This window comes from Chionomys nivalis, chromosome 4 (assembly GCF_950005125.1).
Source record: "Chionomys nivalis chromosome 4, mChiNiv1.1, whole genome shotgun sequence".
In the NCBI taxonomy this organism is placed as follows: Eukaryota; Metazoa; Chordata; class Mammalia; order Rodentia; family Cricetidae; genus Chionomys; species Chionomys nivalis.
This window is the reverse complement of record NC_080089.1, coordinates 57,459,469-57,474,887: the sequence shown is the minus strand read 5'-3', so window position 1 is coordinate 57,474,887 and position 15,419 is coordinate 57,459,469. Positions and strand designations below refer to the sequence as shown.

Here is a 15,419-nt window from a genome sequence, read left to right as displayed (position 1 = left end):
ATCAGCTGGATGGCATTTCAGAGTTGTGTCATGAGGCGTTGGCATGAAGGGACTCAGTTCCTTACATTGGTCTTATTGCTTTTTCAGTAATTCCAGACTCTCAGATTCCTGGGTACATGCAGAGGAGCAGAAACTGATATGTTTATGGGATCTCTGAACGTAAGCAGAGATGTTACTACAAGCCTCATGGAATCAGGTGGGATCTTAACCGAGTCTCGACCACTGTCATTTTTATGAACAAGCCCTGGGCATAGGGAATAGCAATGATAAGATTGGGGTGCAGTGAGAACTCATGGCTGGTGCCACAGTGCTTGCTAGCCACATTGGGCTCTTTACAGATCCTGCTCCATCTATCCTTCAGACCCAACAGGCATTACCACCCCCCCCTTCCTCCCAGCAGCGCCTGGGAGGATACCGAGAGTCACACAGGGTAAGAGGAGATGGTGTCAAAGGAATGACTTCTGTTCCGCCTCCCAGGAGGAGTCCCATTGTGTGGAAGATGGCAAATGGCACAACAATGCCTGCTGCTAGGAGCAGCAGGCTCAGGGTGTCAACCCACTCCACGGCTGGCAGGTGTCGCCAAGAAACACACAAGTCACCCAGCACCAGATGGAATCACACTTTAGTCACACAGAGCAAGAGTGACTTCAATAGTATCTGTCCCCCTGTGACCAGGGGTCTCAGTCTGCTACCAACACAGATGACGACCTTCACATAGCCTTCTGTGCTACAGGTAAAAACCTTATTTCCCCTCCACCTGGAAGAGATCTGGTGTGGGGTGGGGATGGGGGACTGGCTAGGAGCCGCATGACGCACAAGCTTAAGCAGAACAAAGGAGCACACTTTGAGCCCAGAACAGGGAAAAGATGGTTGCAGGAAAGCGATGCCCTCCGCACAACCTTACCTCTAGGGAGGAGAGGGTTTTAGGCCCAGGCCACTTTCCCGAAGCTGAACAGAGTCAAAGACAACTTGCAGCTGGTCACTATTCCCATCGCTGGGACCAAGGTCAAGTTATTGGTGACACTGCCTCTGGATTTGGATACCGTCTCCCTGGCATCACAACTAAGAGCTTTCTTCCCGAGCTCAGTCACCCCTCCCCAACCCCAGGGAGCAAGATCCGTGTGTGGACACATACCTGTACTCCCTGTGCTGGGGAGGCGGAGACAGGCAGACCCCCGGGCTTGCTGGCCAGTCAGCCAAACCTGCTTGGAGAATTCCAGATCAATGACACACTATTTCAAAACAAAAAACAAAACAAACAAAAAGCAAAAAGCAAGAAGGCAAAATACTGAAATGTCTGAAAGTGAGAGCCCCCTAATCCCTGGAAGGCCCCTCCCTCTTCACCAATGTAATTCATTAGCTAACAGCCAGATTCCTAGGGGAAAGGATGGCTTAGGTGAACTTCCATAATGCTGACCCCAAGAATGGCTTTTCAGAACCTGTGACTCTTGTACACTGAAGCATTACCATGCAGAGATTTAAAAGAGAAAGCTGGATTCCAGAGAGAGAGAGAAATGCAGAAAAACAAAAGCAATAGCCTGGCACCCAGAATCTTTGGCAATCATTTGCAAAACTGGATGCAAGGACCGTTTAGCCCCCGGCAATGGGAAGGCTGCAAGCGAGACTGGGGAGATGGCTCACAGTTGTGTGTTTGCTGCACAATCATGAGGGCAGGAATTTGGATCCCAGCACCCACGTAACAAGCTGGACTTCTGGCACACACCTGTAACCCCAGCTCTGAAGTGGTGGGAAGGACAGGAGAAGAGCTGGGGCTTGCTGGCTTTTAGGCTAAGGGAGAAAGTGGGAGCCCCAGGTTTAAGGAGAGAGCCTCCTTTATAGAATAGACGGATGGTGATAGAAGACATCCCAAGCCTTATTCTGTCTCTGTGCATACATACACAATTGTGCACACACACGCATGAACATACACTCACATATACAAATAAATGCATTGTTTGGAAAGACTCTGCAAAGAAGGTATGGGTCAGAGTCGGGGCCTTTGTGCCCTGTGCAGGTCTGTGGATTCTGTTTGAATACTAAGCCCCTGCACTGTTTCTCCGAAGTTTCAGTAATACGAGTCGACTGGGCTGGCTAATTTGAAGAGTTATGACCCAGCATTTGTACCCAGGGAACCGAAGGTTAAAGGAAGTTCAGCAGATGATCTATGTCCACCACATTTGTTTTAGAAACCAAGTTGCATTTAGCATTCAGATCGTTCCAACTCTTCTCTGCCCAGTCCTCTTCTCAAGGAAGCTTGCAGTTAATTCTACGCAGTGTGCATTGCTAATGTGGAGGAACAGAGGCATCCGTCATCCTTGCGCTCAGACGCCCACGCTGTGTCTCCTGCTCCCCGCATTTGACTTGGAAACCTTGCAGACCTTCAAATGAAGCTGTTCTGAGGTGCAAGGAGTTGATTCCTGCTCCACTCAGTTCCTGCTGGTGCTGCCCACCTCTCCAGCTTTGTGAAGACTTAGGGCAGCAGGCTAAGGCGATCTTATTATTATGGTTGGGGAGCAGAGGGAGGAGAGGGTAGGTGCTGGGCTTTCAGAGACTTCCTGTGGTGCCGCCAGTCAGAACAGTAGCAGGCAAGGAGACAATGAATTGGGTCCACCCAAGACCTCCATGTGGACAATTCAGTTAATAAGGATATCAAAGGCAGAGGTTGATTGTGTTTTGTTTTCATGGCTGGGAATCTAGGGTATCGGGAGCATCCAAATTTGAGGTCAGACTCCAAGTTCCACCTTGGCTCTCCTGACTGCAGTTTGGTTTGTGTAATGACTAAGAATGCTTTCCAGTCAGAATGGGCGGAAATAGTAAGGCAAGCGATGCTGGAGGCAGAGGACATGGCTCTGGAGCCAGAGGCCCCGCCTTCTCAGATCCATTTAACAGCAGCATTTATCAGGCACCAGGAAGTTTGCAAAGGGGGTTGGGGGTGGGCATTGGAGGATGAACACAAACTAATTCCACATTGACCATGGTCTAAAGGAAATCAGGGTAAGAGGGGGAGGGACACGTCCAAGTCAAGAAAGGGGTGTGAAATCCAGGAGGGTGTCAGTTATTCTGTTTGTTTTCTTTGAGATAGAGTCTCACTACGCAGCTCTGACTGTCGTAGAACTCACTATATAGACCAGGTTGACCTGGAACTCACAGAGATCCACCTGCCTCTGCTTCCCGGGTGCTGGGATCAAAGATGTGGTGCTATTACACCTGACAGTGTCAGCTATCCTTAGCCCATTATTAAATCATTCATTCAGTAGGTGCTCAAACCAACGGTCTAGGCGCAGTCAAGACCATGCTCTGGGTACACAGGCAGATGAAACAGAGGGCTGGAGAGGTGACCGGATGCACAAAGAGCTGTGGTACAAGCATGACGCCCTGAGTCTGGATCTCCACCCAAGTCAAAAGCCAGGCACAGCTGTGTGCATCTGTAACCCCAGTGCTGGGGACAGAAACAAGTGGATCCCTGGAGCTCACTGGCCAGCCAGTCTAGCCAGGTTGAGTAAGAAACCTGTTTCAAAAAATACGGTACAGAGACTGAAGAAAATACCCCATGTCAACCTCTGGTGTCCAGAAGTGTACACACACCACACATGCACGTTCTTGCACATACACCACCACCACCAAACACTACAAACACATGTCATATATACACACCACATATACACATAACACACACCACACACGCCAGGAACCACTATTTAATTACTAAACCTTAGTCCCATAAGTAGACTTTAAAAAAATCCACTCCTGGTCTCCAGAACAGCCATACTGATTTACTATTTTGGAGAGTCCTCCCTAAACCTGAGGCTCTGGCTGTAGTTATCATTTAGTTCTGCTGCTGGTCTGGTAAAATAACAGGTGAAGAGCCAATGACATGAAGAAGGGATTTGTGGCCCACTTCTTCCAGGAGGGCTGTCCTGGCTAACCCAACCTACCAGATTCTGGTATTCTCTTAACCCAATCTCCGGAGTGGAGCCTGTGTGTACTGCAATTTTGGGGGGTGACCAGTAGGTTTACTCCTTTGGCTTCTGTGTGTATTCCAAAGTCATTGTGATGAAGGTTCCAGGGCCTTGTGACACACCTACCTGGATCTGTTCAAGCATGGGATGTCAAGAGAGGCCCTGTTCCTTTAGGGAATGCAATTCATCTCCTAAAAGGAAGGTCCCCTTACCTGGCTCCCTAAGCATCACGAGGGTTCCCCAGGAGATCTGGACACAGGCAACTCCAAAGACAGCTAGAGGCGAACATGACCACCCTTTCTCCAGAAAACAGCCTCTCTGCGAAGCAGTCGGCCACCTTCATCCTGGTATGTTCTTCGATTTGTTTTGAGATAGGGGTTCACTGTGCCCCTTAAGCCTGGCCTTGGCTTGTGATCCTCAGCCTTCTGAGTGCAGGGCTTACAAGTTTATGCCACCATACCTGACTGACACATGTTCTTCAGCCCCAAGTGTCTCCCTCCCCAACCTCTGGTTTGCACTGGGACTCTTTGTGCCCGCTGAGTGGGAAGGCTGGACATGAAAGGTGGAGCAGGACCAGCTGGACTCTGGTCTCATCATCAACACCAAGTACAGAACAGGCACCTACATTCCTTTTTACCCTATTGGGAGATCTCAGAACCCAGCCTGCCTTCCTCCCCAGAGGTGTCTTTCTTTTTTTTTTTTTTTTTTTTTTTTGGTTTTTCGAGACAGGGTTTCTCTGTGGTTTTGGAGCCTGTCCTGGAACTAGCTCTTGTAGACCAGGCTGGTCTCGAACTCACAGAGATCCGCCTGCCTCTGCCTCCCAAGTGCTGGGATTAAAGGCGTGCGACCAGTGAGTTTCTCAGAGTAGCGCAGATGCTGGTGAGTTTGCTTTGGTGCACTTGCTAACAATTTTGGTATATTGCCACCAGGTGGCAGTAGTGCTTCTGTTACTAGGTCCCAAGCACAGTTAATAAACAATTCCTTAGTCCCCTTGAGTCATGGAAATTTTCCATGCACTATTTTTCAAAATCATAACTAATTATAATGACCTTAACCAATCTCAAGATCCATTTATCATGTGATTAATAGAATGATATATAAAAATGCAAAATGAGCACCTGAAGTTTAAATGTTACGATGTTATTGCCTGTGACCACCAAGTCTTGAAAATTCTGTATTTCTTCTGTTCTTCAAACTTAGAGAAGGATAATAATCATAATAATAATAATGATAATAATAATAATAATGAGTAAGCTACCATACAGCAGTTGGTGTGTACAAGTGATGCTGTAAATGCTTTGTTTATAGTTGTTCCTTCTCCTCCGAGCCCCCTGAGATGGGATGTGATGGTGCTATTATCATTTGATGAGTGAGACTTAGCATTCTGGCAATCAGGTATCCAGTTAGTGACAGAGCGCCTCTCCAGACCCAGGCTATGAGCTGACAAGTTCTTCCCATCAACTCGTGGACTCCTGAGTGTGGAGCTGATGGCCAGCATCAGGCAGAACCAGCGCCAAAGTTCCCTGCACCGCCTGGTGCCTTAGGTCTCGGTGTTGGCCCGGTAGATGAAGCATGTGTGAGCTATTCAGGAAAGGTTTTCTCTTAATACCTGAATGTGTAAACACAAGACTGTAAATTAAATTTGTATGCAAACCCCTTGAGGGTCTTCTGGTCCAGAAAGTTCGGGGAACAGCCTGTAGAGATGTTTCCTGGGACTGTTGGGACACCCCTGGTCAGTGCTGGGTTCTGTCCATCAACACATCTCTCTCTCCTTCTCTTCAGCCGGAGAGGATGTTTATCCCACAGCCTCACTCTTAGCTGCCTTCTTATTAATGGTTTGCAGGCCTTGCACTTACTCCTCATACACAAGTATGTGGCCCACAAGTGTGCACGCCACACACGGACACACAACATCTCCTTATTTTAATATTCCTGGGATAGGCTGCTTTACATTTTCAGGGAAGATAAAACAGTTGTTTCATTTGTGCTTATCTTACAGCTCTCCATTACCAAGCAGCACAATCATAGAAAAGCATAAAACACATGAAAAAGGAAATAATATTTATACTCCCCAACTTACTCAAAGATAATCACTGTAGCTTTTTGTTTTACTTTGAGACAGGGCCCTGTGCATCTCAGCTTAGCCTCAAATTCACTGTATAGCTGGGAATAGCCTTGAACTCCTGGCCGCCTGCCTCCACAGGTGTGTCATTGTGCCCAGGATGTGGTGCTGGGGATCAAACCCAGAACTTCCTGTGTGCTAGGCAAGCATTCTATTAGATGAGCTGCATCCCCATCTCCAGTCACTATTGGTTTGGGGTTTTGTTTTTCTTTAAATTTTATGTGTATGAGTGTTTTGCCTACATGTATGTCTGTGCATCACACATATGTCTTGTGTCCAAGGAGACCAGAAAAGGGCTCAGGAACAGGAGTGAACTGCCACCTGGATGCTAGAAGTTGAACCTGGGTCCTCTAGGAAAGCAGCCAGTGTTTTCAACTGATGGGCCATCTCCTCAGTCCCACTGTTTGTTTTGTTGTTTTTTGTTTTTTTTTTTCTGTGTAGCCCTGGCTGTCCTGGAACTCACTCTGTAGACCAGGCTTGACTCGGACTCATAGAGATCTGCCTGCCTCTGCCTCCTGAGTACTGGAATTGAATTAAAGGCATGTGCTACCAACACCTGGTTCCCACTACTGTTTTTTAATGGAGGATGTTTTCTTTGTATTGTCTTCAGTATCTTTCCTATTATTTATTTATTTGTTGTTGTTGAGACAGGGTTTCACAGTGTAGCTTCATATACCTTGGAACTCACTATGTAGCTCAGGCTGCCCTCAAACTTGGAGATTCACCTGCCTCTGCCTCCCAAGTGCTGGATGGAATTACAGGCAAGCGCCACTATGCCCAGCCTTCAGTCTTTCTTCTAAGAATCTCCTGTAGGTTCGAGCCTATGCGGTACAGTTTTTGTAATACATAGCAGACACAGAATATGAGCAGCAGCCCTGAGAACACTGAGGGCCCAGCGTGGGGATGGGTAGAGCTCCTGGAAGACCACAGACCACATGGAGAGGCAGTACTGGTGCACACGCAGAATGTCAAGTATCAAATTGTGCCTTTTCCTGTAACATTTGTATCTTTCCAGATCATCATTCATGCCTTGCAAACATCTATTTATATCCCTCCCAGTATTCCACGGGGTATATAAAGCATAGTTTCCTTAACTATTCCCGCATTGCAGTGTCTTCAAAGTGCTTACGGTTTTCACTTGGGTAAATTGTGTGCAGGGGACATTATTGTCCATCCTGTTTTCCACATATTTTCAGCAGCTAGGAGAGTATTCTAGGTATGAGCCAGAGGCTGTGAGTATTGATCCTGCACAGAGTACAGAGCCTAGCATTTGAAAATCACCTCAGGTTAGAAGGAAGGCCCAAAGCCTCTAGTGGACGGCTAATCTGGTTGTCCTTGCCAGGAGAAAAGAAACCCCCCCATTGACAAGACGGAATGGGACAGCTTCTTCGATGAGAACGGTCACTTGGCCAAGTCTCGGGACTTCATTTGTGTTAACATCCTGGAAAGGGTATGATTCCTCAGCCTTGCCCTGGCACTAGGGGGTGGCACAGATGGCAGGGATTGCCACGGCATCGAGCATCTTGAGAGCTCGTGACTTCCCGTGCCCAGGGTCTACACCCCTCCGTGAGGACAGAAGCCTGGAAGTTCCTCACAGGTTACTACTCATGGCAGAGTTCCTGGGATGAGCGGCTCATGGTGGACAGCAAGAGGAGGTAGAGCTTTCCAGAGGCTCTTTCAGTGGAGAGTTGTTGGGGCTTCGGGGCGGGGGGGGGGGCTCTCTCAGCCTAGAGATTCAGGTTTCTTCTTCACACGGACTCCATATTCTGAGAAGACGCCCGATGCTTCCCACACGGGACCCGTGTACATACCCACATAGGTGTAACCAGATTTAAGCTGGCACCTCCTCTCTGGTTTCATTGACCAAATAAGCAGTTACAGGCAGCCTACCTGTGAGGGACCCTAGGAGTTTTCCTGCCTGGGTTCAGTCCCCTTTCCTGTCAACTGCTACACCAAAACCCAATGGCCGAACTCTCTCCTGAGTCTAGGTTCCACCTCTCTGTCCTGCCCACATCTCCTCCTGGTGCCTGGTATGGGCTGCTCATGTCCTCAGGTTAGACAGTTCCAGAGGCTATCTGACGTTTCAGATAGCCTATTTTCTCTTACTCCCAGCTCTCCCATCCCAGCGCTCTCCATCTGACCATTCCTGAGGGACTATCTTAGAGTTAGGGTTTCTATTGCTGTGATGAAACACCATGCCCAAAAGCAGCTTGGGGAGGAGAGGGTTTGTTTTGTAGCTGACAGTTCCACATTGCAGTCCATCATGGAGGGAAGTCAGGGCAGGAACCCGGAGGCAGGAGCTGATACAGAGGCCATGGAGGAGTGCTGTTTACTGGTTTGGACCTCATGTCTTGCTCAATCTGATTTCTTTGTAGTATCCAGGACCAGCCCAGAGGTGGCACCTCCCACAGTGAGCTGGGCCCTCCCACATCAATCATTAATCAAGAAAATACACAGCAGGCCTACCCACAGGCTAATCTGGTGGGAGACTTTTCTCTTCCTTCCTTCCCTTCTTCTTCTTCTTCTTCTTCTTCTTCTTCTTCTTCTTCTTCTTCTTCTTCTTCTTCTTCTTCTTCTTCTTCTTCTTCTTCTTCTTCTTCTTCTTCTTCTTCTCCTCCTCCTCCTCCTCCTCCTCCTCCTCCTCCTTCTCTCTCTCTCTCTCTCTCTCTCTTTCTTTCTTTCTTTCTTTCTTTCTTTCTTTCTTTCTTTCTTTTTTTCCTGTTTTCCTAGACAGAGTTTCTCTTTATAACAGCTCTGACTTTCCTGGAACTTGCTTTGTAGACCAGGCTGGCCTTGAACTCACAGAGATCTGCCTGCCTCTGCCTCCCCAGTATTAGGATTAAAGGTGTGCATCACCAATGCCAGCTAAGGGAGCATTTTTTTTAACAGAGGCTCCTTCTGAAATGATTCTAACTTGTGTCAAATTGATGTAAAACTGACCAGCACAGGGCTTCTCCATCGGCTCAGCCGCCCCACTCTAGCCAAGCTGGGAACCAAGAGCTCCCTCTGCTCTTGGTTCACTCTTTCTTCCTCCACCCACACTGGTCTCCCTATTAGCTGTCTCCAAAACCCCACCTTCGGGCCAGTGGGACTGCTCGGGGGATAAAGGCACTTGCCACCAAGCCTGATAATCTGAGTTCAACCCTATGTGTGCACGCACGCACGCACGTACACGCACACACACATCGAAGAAATAAATAAATGCAGAAACGCCTTCAAGGCCAGGACCAAACAGGACACTCCTCCTGATTGGCAGATCTTTGTAGGTAAGTATACACGGGTTTTGAACTTGGAAAGGTCTTGGGTTTGGGAGTGAATTCAATTCTAGCGTTAACATCACACTCTGAGTAAACTTGCTCAGGAACTTCCCTGCTGGAGGCGCAGTCTCCTCCTTTGTCAAATGCGGATCACATTACAGTCCACAGAGCGGTTACAAAGATCTCACTATGGAAACAGGCATGTCACCATGCACATGGAAAGAACAGCTAAGGTTCATGTTGGTAGGGATGCTCCCAAAACCAGAGGCTGTGAACTTTCACGTTTGTGACCCTGGGACGTGGATTTGCTAAGCCTGGCGCATGCCTCTTCTCTCTTAGGTGTAGCCCACACTGGGGCAGAGTCTAAGTCTTCCCCAAGTTCCCCTTCTTTGGCTCTTGTAGGCCTCTTCTGTCCACGTGTGTGCTCGAGGTACACAGGGTCCTAATGCCCTACGGTGAACTGCTTACTTCTTAGAGGTGTTTATGTTGGACTGCCAGGCACCAGGCCTTGTGTGTGTCACACATGATTGCCGAGGCAAAAAGTCACAAATGAGTGAAGTGCCATGAACAGGGTGGCTGACAACATCAGACATTTTTCCCTCTGGCATTCTGGAGGCGGAAGACAAGGTTGCGTGCTGGCCTCCTGGAAAGGCTCTAAGAGACAGAAGGTCCTTCTCCACACCTCCCACAGGAGCTTCCTTGGCTTGAGGCTACATCCATTCACGTTCTGTCTCAGTGGACATGGGCCCTCCCATCTCTGTGTGTGTGTCTCTGATATAGACAAGGTCCCCCTGGAAAACCCAGAATGACCGCATCTTGAGATCCTTCATCACACTGGAAAAGACCCCTTCTATAAATAAGCCTGCATTACAGGTTCTAGGTGTTACATCCGGGACACAATGACTTTTAGAGGCCACCAGTCAGTTACTGCATCAGTTAATCAAATTGCAGTGGTCAGCATAAGATTGTCCCCACTCTGCAGATGAAGAAACCGAGGCTTAGAGAGAGAGGATGACATCCCTCTGCAGACAGTCGTTAAGTGGTGGCCCCAGGGTTTGGGACCTATAGTTGGACCACAGAGATCACCCCACATTAAGCTGTCTCCACACTGTGCCAACTGCATGCTGGAGAACAGAGGGCTGGCTGCTCAGGCTGAGGGGGGAGAAAGCACCGCAGGTGGGGACCAGGTGGGCACCAGGTGGGCCAGGTTACCCTACTCCTCTTAAGCTCAGCATCTGCTGCTGCTCTGAATTGTCCTTTCTTGGGAGGGCAAGGCCACCTTTCTCAGCCCTGCTGTGTTCTCTCAGGAGGAACTACAAAGCCCTGTGCCAGATGTACGAGAAAATCCAGCCCCTGCTGGAAAACTTGCATGGGAACTTCACAGAGACTAAGAACAACATTGGTGAGCAGAGGGAGTGGGGAGGGCTGGGCAGAGAAGGGGTGGACACCATTCTGGTCTTTTCCTAGTCATTTTCAGGCACAGGTGACTCCTAGGACTTGGCAGCTGTCTTTGGCCTGGGAATTTCCTAGCCAATAGGGGTCAATCCACCCACCCATGTGCACCAGTATTCCTGGATGAGTTTCCTTACCACATGCTGTCCCTGTTGCTTTTTCTTCCTCCCTGCACCCTATGACTTTGAACTAGGTTAGACCTGAATTGGGTAGTGAGGGGCATTCTTGACAAAGGGTATGGTCTGGTCAAAGATGTGGAGGCAAGGAGGAGCCCATACCAGCAGGGTACAGTGATGAGTTGAGCTTGGTGGGGTTGACACGCCTTTTGTGGCCCGCTCACACTAGGATTTTTTTTTGGTGGGGGGTGGCGGGGAACCTGTCCTCTAAGGATAGGAGATGAATTCATCCACGCTTTCTGTGCCGGAGATGATCCAGGGTCACTTCCTGTTCCCTGCTCTAATCTAGCATATGACATCCAGAAACTCTATACCAAAGACCCTCTGGGCAATGTGCTTGTGGACAAGAAGAAACTAGAGAAGACCCTGCTGCTGAGTTATGTCTGCAACACAAAGGCTGGTGAGCTGAGGGTGGAGCCCCAGCCCGTGCTTGCCAGCTCCTTCCTGGACCCTGGGCCAGCGCCCCTTGGCTTTTCCTCACTGGTGCCCTCCCCCACAGAGTACCAGCGAGGCTTCCATGAGATGGTGATGCTTTTCCAGCTGATGGTGGAGCATGACCACGAGACCTTCTGGCTCTTCCAGTTCTTCCTGCAGAAAACAGTGAGGATTATGCCAAGCTCAAATCTCCTACTCCCCACGGCCCATCAGGCCAAGGCACCAACAGTTGCAGCCACTTCCTCCAGCCCCCAAATGGGTATAGGTCAGAAGGGCTGAGTGGTAGAGTCCTTTGAGTTCAGAAGGGCTCTTCAGAGTGCCACTCTCACCAGGTACAGTGGTGGCACACTCTGCTGGCCTTTCACTTGTCAGGCCCCCAAGGCTGTCTCCCCCTCCCCCGTTTCCGTCACATAACCTATAGTCCAGACACCCTGGAGGACCCAGTGGTACCCAGGGTGTACCCTACTCTGCACCCAGGAGGAGGGGTTTACCATCTAGGAAGATTTTCTTTGTCACCTTCTAGAAGCTTCCCACACCCCTTACCTCTCTTTGCACCTCTGCAAAAATATGCTTGCTGAGCTTTCTTTCTTGGCTCCGACCTAGTAACTGTGGTGATGGTCACATGTGGAACATCTTTGCCGCTCCACCCCACCCCCATATGTTAAGATGCACATGAATACATGGCTGCCCAAAGATGTACATGTATGCAAACAGGCACAGCTGCATGCATGAACCAGAGATGATACCACCACCACACATACACACACACACACACACACACATGCATGCACACTCGTGGATGTTGAACCAGACACATCACCTCGATTCTGCGATGTCCTCAAGTTGAACTAAGGAGGACTGTGTTCTCTGTTCCCATCTTGTCCAGGAGCACAGCTGTGTCATTAACATAGGGGTGGGCAAGAACCTGGACATGCTCAACAGCCTGATCACTTTACTGGATCCTGAATTTGCCGAACACCTCAGTGAGTGGTCCACAGTTACTACTACTTCCCACACCAGCAGGTAGGCTATGGGAGGGCCAAGGCCCATAGCAGACACGCTCAGACCCGGGGATGGGAGGACCTATGTGGAGGAGCCTAGGTCCATGACACTGAACATCTGCTCCAAGCAGACTCCGTGGTTTGCTGGGAAAGCAGCACGTTTCCTGTGTTCTGCGTGCTCTGTTGTCTAGCCTTACCTGTGTGGCAGCTTATGTGCTGTTTCTCTCCTCACAGAAGGGAAGGGCTCGGGAGCCGTGTGGTCCCTCTTCCCCTGGTTCTGCCTCTGCTTCCAGCGTGCCTTCAAATCCTTCGATGATGTCTGGAGGCTTTGGGAGGTGAGGTGCATGCAGCTGGGGACACTGGATGTGCACTGTACCCCTCCTTTATCGGGAGGAGAAGCTACATGTTTTCCTGCCTCCCTTTCTTCCTGGCTTTGAATGGCGCTCAGTGGTTTGGGGTTTAATTAGGTCAGCAGCCCTCCTCGCTCCTTGCCGGTGAATGCTAGAACATCAGCGCATCAATCCTGACGCCAGACTCCACGGACTGTCTACAGGGCAGTTTAGCGCAGGGGCACCTGCTGACGCTCCTGGGCCAGCTTGCAGCTCAGCCACCCTGACCCCTGCTCTCTGCTCTCTCTCACTGCGCTTCCTTAGTTTTCCTTTCCCCAAGAATGCTGCCTTCTTTTAGAAACTGATTCCTCCAAGGTCCCCAAGGACACTCGTAGTCTTCCAACCACAGTCCCTAGGACCAGCAGCAGATGATCCTCCTTAGGAAGGAACACACCACCTGGTGCTGTCCTGTCCTAAACAGAGGACCCAGCTCGACTGCCAGCCTGGCATGGACTCTCCTGCCTTACCCTTTCATCCTGGCCAGCCATTCTCCGTGCCCAAATCTAACACAGCACCTCTCCCCCTGGCTTTTGAGGAAGCCATGGATTACCTAGCTCCCACTCAAATTCTAGTTTCTCCTGTTCTGAGTGTGTGGCTTGCTGTCCTCGGGGCGTCCTGGTCTCAGGCCACAGGGCTGAGGCCTGCTGGCTGCCCACAGGTTCTGCTGACAGGGAAGCCCTGCAGGAATTTCCAGGTGCTGGTGGCCTACAGCATGCTACAGATGGTGCGTGAGCAGGCACTGCTGGAGAGCATGAGCGGGGACGCCATCCTCCTGGTGAGTGCCCTCGGCCGGATTCCTCTCCAGCCTCTAGAGCTGGACCCCTGTACCCATTCTGTAGCAGGATGCAAGTCCACAGTGTTCTAGTTTATGGCCGCTTTGGCCTCCAGAGGGGAACAAGGGATGGGAACTGGAGTATGGAGCTCCATGCTGATGGTTCTTAGTAGACTCCTCTAAAGGCCCTGGGACAGTGATAGAGGCCATGTTAGTTTATCATCCAAGTAAGCATGTGAAGAAGCTGAAGTCTTGAAAGGTCTAATCATTAGAATCATTAGACTCTGTTGCCTTGAAGTTAACCAGTAGCATAAGGGCCTAAGGTTCTGAGATGTGCTCAAAAGCCAGTTGAAGTACCAGAAAAAAAATCTTGATTGGTACCCCAGTTATAAACCAGGTCTTCCTTGGGAGCTTGAGACATGTAGTAGAATGCCACGGATTCCTAGACCCCCATGTGAAGGCTATGCTTATCACACCCCCAAAGCACACAATTTCCAGGCCCTGCGGCAGGCTGTGGCGACATCAGGTGCTCCCCAGTAACAGCTATGAGTAGTAACTTTCTTACCTTTGTGCTGCCTGTACCCAAAGGCACAGGAGAGGTGTCTGCTTACACACATGCACACACGCACACACACACACACACCACGCACATGTGTCTCCGTCCCAGGCCTGCAACAACCTCATCGACCTTGATGCTGATGAGCTGATCTCTGCTGCCTGCATGGTTTATGCTGAGCTCATGCAAAAGGAGGTAAGCTGCCTGGATTTGCCTTCCTCCTCTTTGCCATCTTCTTCCTCTTCCTTCTCCTCCTCTGCACCTCTTCCTTTATTCCTCCTCCAAGAAGCCTTCTCTGGTTTCCCATGCCTGCCTGTAGCAGTCACACTTGGCTTCCTCCCACCAGCCCACAGTAGTTGCTTTGTATGGCCTTCTCGTTGTTGACATCCTCACGGACAGTCTGGTTCCTGGGCTCACAGCCTTCCTCTCATATTCCCTGTGTCCTTCCCAAGGGGTTCAAGTACAAATCTGGACACCCCCCCAGGGACTCAGGAAAATGTCATTGACTGGATAGACTGAAGAGTGATAGCCAAACCAGAGAGTGTCTGTCAACATCACACCTTTATGACTCTTCTCATCCCCAGATTCCCCAGCCACTAAAGGATTTCTTACTCTGAGAACGCTGGCACTCACAATGGACACACACCCTCAGTGGACCGGATGAAGGCAATTCTTCAGCCTTGGGGTCAGGATCAAGTTCAATGGGTACTCGGGTGAGGGCGTAGACAATACAGAATCATGGAAACAGCTTTTGGAGTATTGGTTTGTATTGTTACATCTTTGACTTTGGAGTACATGATGGTTGAGACCATATAGTAAGTGAGCAGACCCCTGCAAGCCTGCGGAGAAGGCACTCTGGGACATGACAGTGTGGGACAATCCATCTTCCCAACTGGTGGATCTTTAGAGGTCCACACCCGAAAGCAAACAAGTAGGGTAGAAGCAGCTTCAAAGGCCCCAGACACCTGCCACAAGAGTGAGCATACAGAGATGACTACATCTGGACTCAGATTCTAAGGGGAGATGAACTCTGACCTTTGCATCTGTCTCTGTTATCCCCTTACTCTCAACACAGTCCTCACATTCTCTCCCACACCCCAGGCTTCCCACCGACTCTAGAAGGACAAACCCAAATCTCTGGCCATCAGGTTGTTTCCCTCCTGGTCTCAAAGTCCCCCTCATAACTGTACCTTATTTTCTCCACCTCCAAGCATCTCCTTGATCAAAGCTGGGCTTCCCAGTCTTCCTCATGCCTCCTGAGACTTCATTCTGCCTTTGCCCAGGAAACTACTCTCCTGGA

At 49.8% G+C, this 15,419-nt stretch overlaps 1 protein-coding gene across 3 annotated transcripts; it reads left to right on the top strand.

Annotated features, from left to right (window-relative positions):
- The first annotated feature begins 4,246 nt into the window (after nucleotides 1–4,246).
- On the top strand, nucleotides 4,247–14,736 carry Tbc1d21 (TBC1 domain family member 21). Of its 3 annotated transcripts, none has more exons than XM_057768761.1 (11): nucleotides 4,247–4,306; nucleotides 7,424–7,531; nucleotides 7,633–7,736; nucleotides 10,646–10,740; nucleotides 11,256–11,366; nucleotides 11,466–11,566; nucleotides 12,288–12,384; nucleotides 12,640–12,737; nucleotides 13,450–13,566; nucleotides 14,231–14,314; nucleotides 14,704–14,736. In XM_057768761.1, the coding sequence occupies exons 1-11, from the start codon at nucleotides 4,247–4,249 to the stop codon at nucleotides 14,734–14,736; spliced, it is 1,008 nt and encodes a 335-aa protein (XP_057624744.1). The 3 variants fall into 3 exon arrangements, with proteins under 3 accessions (XP_057624744.1, XP_057624743.1, XP_057624745.1); XM_057768760.1 differs by having other exon boundaries at nucleotides 12,637–12,737; XM_057768762.1 differs by lacking the exon at nucleotides 7,424–7,531 and having other exon boundaries at nucleotides 12,637–12,737.
- Nucleotides 14,737–15,419: the final 683 nt, after the last annotated feature.

Coding starts and splice junctions, on each gene's coding strand:
- Tbc1d21 (XM_057768760.1), top strand. CDS start 4,247: ATGACCACCCTTTCTCCAGAAAACAGCCTCTCTGCGAAGCAGTCGGCC. Junction 4,307..7,423: donor AGTCGGCCACCTTCATCCTG/GTATGTTCTTCG, acceptor TGTCCTTGCCAG/GAGAAAAGAAACCCCCCCAT. Junction 12,738..13,449: donor ATGTCTGGAGGCTTTGGGAG/GTGAGGTGCATG, acceptor GGCTGCCCACAG/GTTCTGCTGACAGGGAAGCC.